Genomic DNA, 5621 nt, shown 5'->3' with positions numbered 1-5621 from the left:
GCCAGGGAAATGGTAAGGTGTATCTACAACAGCTTGCTTTTCAACATACACAGACTTCTTTGTGTCCTGCTGCTCTTGACTGCTTCACTTGGTTGATCTTGGATGTTATATTTTTACTTCTGATTCAAAGTACTGGCCAATTTTTGTGACATGGAATATTTTAGATCCATTTCTGTTCTGTTGAGAACAGAGGTTTTTGCAAGACCAGTGGACTGGCTGCATAATGCTTTTAATATAGATGAACTGAAAAGTCCTGTTGAGGTTAAAATACTTTCCTTGTTGGCACAACCTCAGCAGGATGAGAGGGCTCGATTTCTCTGCTGTATATGACTTCAAACTTACCAATACATTTAAAGCATCTCTATTATGCACGTATTTATACAGTGTGAAACTTCTAGTGGGCTAACTTGGAATATTTTGAAATTGTATCTTTTAAGTAGATATGTATTTGAACTAATGACAGGCAGTGCCGATATAAAAAGCCAAAATTATTTCTGAAATTGCATGAATCTTCTTAGGGAGCATGAATTGCTCATTAATTTTTCCATCTAGATTGAAACTGTATCAGAATTTGTTACTCAAACTAAGCTGTAAGTAATAAGAGAAGACATATCTGTACTGTAAAAAGATGAATGTGTAAATCCGCATTTCTACTGATATTTACACTAGTTTCAGCACAGAAACAAATAAGACCTAAACCAGACCTATTTCCAGACACTATAGCATTGAAAAATAATTTTGCTGAATTGAGCAAGAAAAAGTTGGCAAGTATTAATTTTTTTATCCCCTCATAACAAGGCATGACCTCCTTTGTTTGTCCTGACTCTTCAGAACATCCCCGTCCAACTCTGTCGTGTTCAAACCTTCTCGGCATCAGTTGTTGCAAACCTGTGCTTCCCATGTGCGCATTAAACTAATCTGACTGGCTCGTAAGAAAATTGCTTTCCCTTTTCCTCTTTCTCAGTCTGTGCTGTAGAGATGGTCTGGAACGTGCTTGTTTTTGTATTGCAGCAGATAAGAAGGGGCTGGTGGAAACAGCTTTGTGTATTATGAGCTTTGCTTGAAGATGCATGTTGTCTGTAAAGGCATATCAGCTTTTTATTGAAGGCTGCTACTTCCCTAATGTAACTCTGGAAACCTAACAGTAGTTGGAAAAAGAAAGAGATTATGTATCGGAAAACTGATGTGATGATTCTCCTTCATTTTAGACTTTACAAAGGGAAAAAGACTCCCCTTCTTCGGAAACATTCCATATGCTCAGACCCCCAAAGGTGTTGCTTTATATTTTTTATTCATTAGTTATTATTACGTGCAGTATTATTCTACCACAGGAAGATACTTCTCCTCTGTCCACTTCCTCTAATGAAATACTGCTCTAGCTTTCTCTTCGGTCTTCTGAGGTTCAAGTTTTTGCCAGGGACATGTTCTTCACAACCATCTCAAAACGTCTTAGAGAGGCTCATTGTTTCCTCAGGGAGGTCTCTCAGTGCTTCTCAGGTCAAGGTGTGCTGAAGCTGCACATCCATAGCCACACTTGAAGTCCTAGGAAGGATTAAAGCTCAAAACCAGGTCAGCCAGGCCGTGAATTTAGTGTCAATTTAAGCTGTTTTCCTTGACCCAGACCCTCCTTATTCTCCCTGCTGCAACTGGTTTATGATTCAGTACGTGCCCCAGACTGGGCACGTGTTTAACATAGCCATTATCTTTCTAACGGTTTAACTCTTTTTCAGACGGAAACATAGACAGAAATACCAAAATACCTAAATAAGAATGTCTTCATCTGCTGCAAATTGAAAAAATCACAAATACTTTGGAAATGAGGTTTTAGTCTGAAAAAGTTAGCTAAGAAAAAAACCCCACAAAAATTAAATTTCCTTAAAAAGTACTATTTTCTGCTGCTGTTTCTAATGAAGAGAGTTTTGTTAATATATCTTCTGTTAATAATAGCTTGATGACAAAGCTGTGTCTTACCCCACCTGATCTCTCACACATATTCTGCAGTGTTTGCTTAGGTGCAAACCAGGTGCTCAGCTGGTTTGTACCCTGATCCAAATAGTCTTTAATGCTGCATTTGCCAATATCTTTGTATTTCAGGCCAGTTCACCAGATGATCTTGTAGTGAATACTCTGAAATAAGTTCCTTGTTCTGCCTGCCATTAGACCTTTTATTGTTAGCTTATTCTTTCAGCTTTTAATCAGAAACTAAACCCTAGATGTTGTTTTCCTTGTACGAGTGTTTTCAGTTTGAGACCATGTGTTTCCAGCGTGTCTGCTTAGGAAAACAAATCAACCAACCCCTTCTCTGTTTTTTTCCTTTCTATAACTATATAGCTTTACAGTTATGAACGATGTATCTTTTGGGTTTACGTGTTTAGAAAAGAAATTCAACCAAATGCTTGTAAAGAAGAGGTTCTGGATACTGTTGGTGATTAGAATCACCCGTTTGAAAGTGAAAGCTGCTAAATGAACAGCACCTGTATGATATGTACATAAACCAACAGACCTTTTTGAAACATCACTCTTGCTAAGATGAACAGTGTTGCTAATGCCGTTGTCTCTGCTTGGTGTAGGGTGTCTTCATGTACATTACCAACAGACATGAATTCGGAAGACTTATTTCTACGGCCAATTACAATACCTCCCACTACAACAACGACCTCTGGCAGATATTTGAAAATCCTGTGGTATGCATCTAATTATTGATGAGACGGTCATTTTCTCTGGAAAACAAAAAAGTGAAGTTTATGTATTACATAAAGCGCGGGATTTAAAGACTTTACATGGAGAACTTTTGGTTCTTGTGCAGTAAATGTTGGTTGTGCACTAAAAGGTGTTCTCTGCCATGCTGGTTGGAGATACAGCCCTGACGTAACAGGCTTCATTTTTGACGTGATGAGCCAGTTCATTTATGGCTATAAGTAATTGTTTAATTTTTCCAATGCTTTCAGTGGAGCAAAGGAATAGAATATAATTTTTTTGGTCACTTATAAATTTGTTCTGTTTTAATGTTTTAAAATCACATCTTTTTAGGACTGGAAAGAGACCTATATAAATCCAAACTACTCGAAGATCTTCACTGATAATATAGTAGAACAGGTGGGTAGCAGTAGTTTCCTTTAGATTTGTGGGACTGACTGATAATAAATTGGTTTACAGTAACTATTTCTATGCTAATGCTGTTTTGGTCTGTGACCGAACAGCTCTTTTGTTCTGGATCAGAACTCAATTTTTGCCATTTTGAAAACTAGATGAGAAGAACCTACCTCAAGGGAGGTTGTGGAGAGGTGGGTGCTGGTCTCTTCTCCCAGGTGATGGGGGATAGAACAAGGGGAAACGGCACCAAGCTGTGCCAAGGGAGGTTCAGGTTGGAGATAAGGAGGAAGTTCTTTACTGAGAGGGTCGTCAGAAGCTGGACCAGGCTGCCCAGGGAGGTGGTGGAGTCACCATCCCTGGATGTGTTTAAAGAGCGGGTAGATGAGGTACTTAAGGATATGGTTTAGGGGGTAGACAGGAACGGTTGGACGTGATGATCTCAGAGGGCTTTTCCAACCGAGTGAATCTGTGATTCTGTGATCTGGACATTACTATGCCAAGAAGTCCAAAAAAAATAATTGCTAGATTGCTCAGAATAATGTAGTTTTCCAAGTAACTGCCTTCTCTAAAATACAGACGTGTTTAGCTTATTTATTTGAACCAGCTAGTACCACGAGCAGAAGGCCTAATAAAATTTCTGTAGCAGATTGCTGTGTTTTCTGGTATCTAGTAAAGGCAAGCTCTTCTAGACACTTGCTTTGGAGTGTGCCTTTCCCTATGGATTCCTAAGGTCTCTCAACCATGAATCAAAGGTAAAGCCTTTTTCTGGATACAAAAAGGTGGGGTTTTTTTGTCTGCCTGCCTGCTAGCTTTCATGCAACTGATCTACACAGAGCACTTCTGAGACCAAAATTGTTGTACCAGTGTTGGATGATCAGCTCTGTGACAATTAGAGACAGTGATTTAATGAACTGCTTCCTTAAGAAGCAGGGATAAATTGGTTTTGTGTGTAAAACGATGTTAAGTCTTAAACTGTTTTCCTTAATAGCTTGTAATGTCAGGGTTGTTACTTAGAGCAACCGAGGCATTGAATATGTGGGTACACTGAAGCAGCTGTTAATGCTGGGTCATGGCTTACAAGGAGAATGTGCTTGTGGATCAAGACTCAACTTAATTATTTAAGTGTATCTGAATTATGGCTCAGATGAGAACAGCTGATATTCTTTAGTGACCAAGAAGAGTGAAGATGTCCTTTTCTATTCAAAAATAACATATGGCCGTTAAAGCTTAACTCCCCTGAAAGAGATTAATGTCGTTTCTAAACTTTTATTATCTGGTTTTTTTAGCCATGTCCAGATGTGTTTTGGTTTCCCATATTTTCTGACACTGCCTGTGATGAATTGGTAGAAGAAATGGAGCATTTTGGACAATGGTCTGGTGGAAAACACCAAGTAAGTGTCAGCCTATAGAAACATGACCTGAATGAGTGAGTACCTTTATAATAATAAGCCACGGTGTACCACAACAAACAGACATCCCAACGATTGCCAGTGACCTGAGACACCTGCCTCATGGTATAAAATGCTTAGTTTAGGCTACCACATAGCTTGTGGCTCAGTAGATTTAGAGACATTCCTCAATTAACCTTGTGCTAGCAAATTTCTGACAGTGGTGGTGGCGCAGTTGCTGTAGTAGTTATCTGCTGGTTATCCAAGCCTGATCTTGGGGAGCTGTTCAGAGAAGTCTTACTTGTTCACCTCTGAAGTACTGATTTGTCAGACTTGTCCCCCTAAGCAGTAACCCACAAATGTTATGAGCTGTTGTGTTTGCGCTTGCAGAAAGTTCAAGGTATTCATTAACTACTGCTAAAATTGGAGGAATGTTGTATTCACAAACGTCGTACCTTAGAAACAAGATAAATTAGTCCTTATTCTGCTGCAGGGAGGAGCCTCCAGAGAGGATTTTAACATCCTTTTGTCTTCAGACTGTTTCAGCATTTATTGCCATGCCAAATCGAGGCCTGTACTCTCTTGATCTGATATAACTTTGGTTGCATCTACATCTCAGTAAATAGAACCATTACACTTGGAAGTTCTTATTTACAGGCAACACATCCAAATATTGACCCGCCTTTTAAAAGATTCCCAATTTTTGCTCATGAGTCGCTCAGCTGTGAAATTCCTGTGCAGAAAGCTCATGTTGCCCACTAAAGCATTGCTTTGCTGCAATCTTGTGATTCTGCAGATCTCAAATAAATATTTGTCGATGTGCCGGCAGCACTCCATGTCCACATTTCAAGGTTATTAATGGTGTTTTCATTAGGACAGCCGTATTTCTGGAGGTTATGAAAATGTCCCAACTGATGATATTCACATGAAGCAAATTGGACTGGATAATGAATGGCTACATTTCATAAGAGAGTTCATTGCACCAGTAACGCTAAAAGTGTTTGCTGGCTATTATACCAAGGTATGTATTTAATATTCTTGCAGATAATTACTGCATGGCATGAGTAATTTGAAGCATTTTATTGAACATACTCTCTTTGGTTTGGCTGGGGAGTTCATACATCACAGAATCACAGAATA

General features: G+C 39.1%; 1 protein-coding gene across 1 annotated transcript in view; it reads left to right on the top strand.

Annotated features, from left to right (window-relative positions):
- PLOD2 (procollagen-lysine, 2-oxoglutarate 5-dioxygenase 2) overlaps positions 1–5502 on the top strand; it is a gene marked incomplete at both ends in the record, with an annotated part of 43386 nt that extends 37884 nt beyond the window's left edge. Inside the window, 6 exons of the mRNA XM_010183165.1 lie at positions 1–12; positions 1209–1271; positions 2571–2684; positions 3031–3096; positions 4380–4484; positions 5356–5502. The exon at positions 1–12 is cut by the window's left edge and continues 148 nt beyond it. Coding sequence (XP_010181467.1) covers positions 1–12; positions 1209–1271; positions 2571–2684; positions 3031–3096; positions 4380–4484; positions 5356–5502 — 507 coding nt within the window. The remainder of the gene's footprint in view (positions 13–1208; positions 1272–2570; positions 2685–3030; positions 3097–4379; positions 4485–5355) is intronic.
- Positions 5503–5621: the final 119 nt, after the last annotated feature.

The sequence above is a fragment of the Mesitornis unicolor genome, unplaced genomic scaffold, assembly GCF_000695765.1.
Source record: "Mesitornis unicolor isolate BGI_N332 unplaced genomic scaffold, ASM69576v1 scaffold2104, whole genome shotgun sequence".
NCBI classification, from domain to species: domain Eukaryota; kingdom Metazoa; phylum Chordata; class Aves; order Mesitornithiformes; family Mesitornithidae; genus Mesitornis; species Mesitornis unicolor.
The sequence above is the reverse complement of the archived record's forward strand: the minus strand, read 5'-3'. Positions and strand labels throughout refer to the sequence as shown.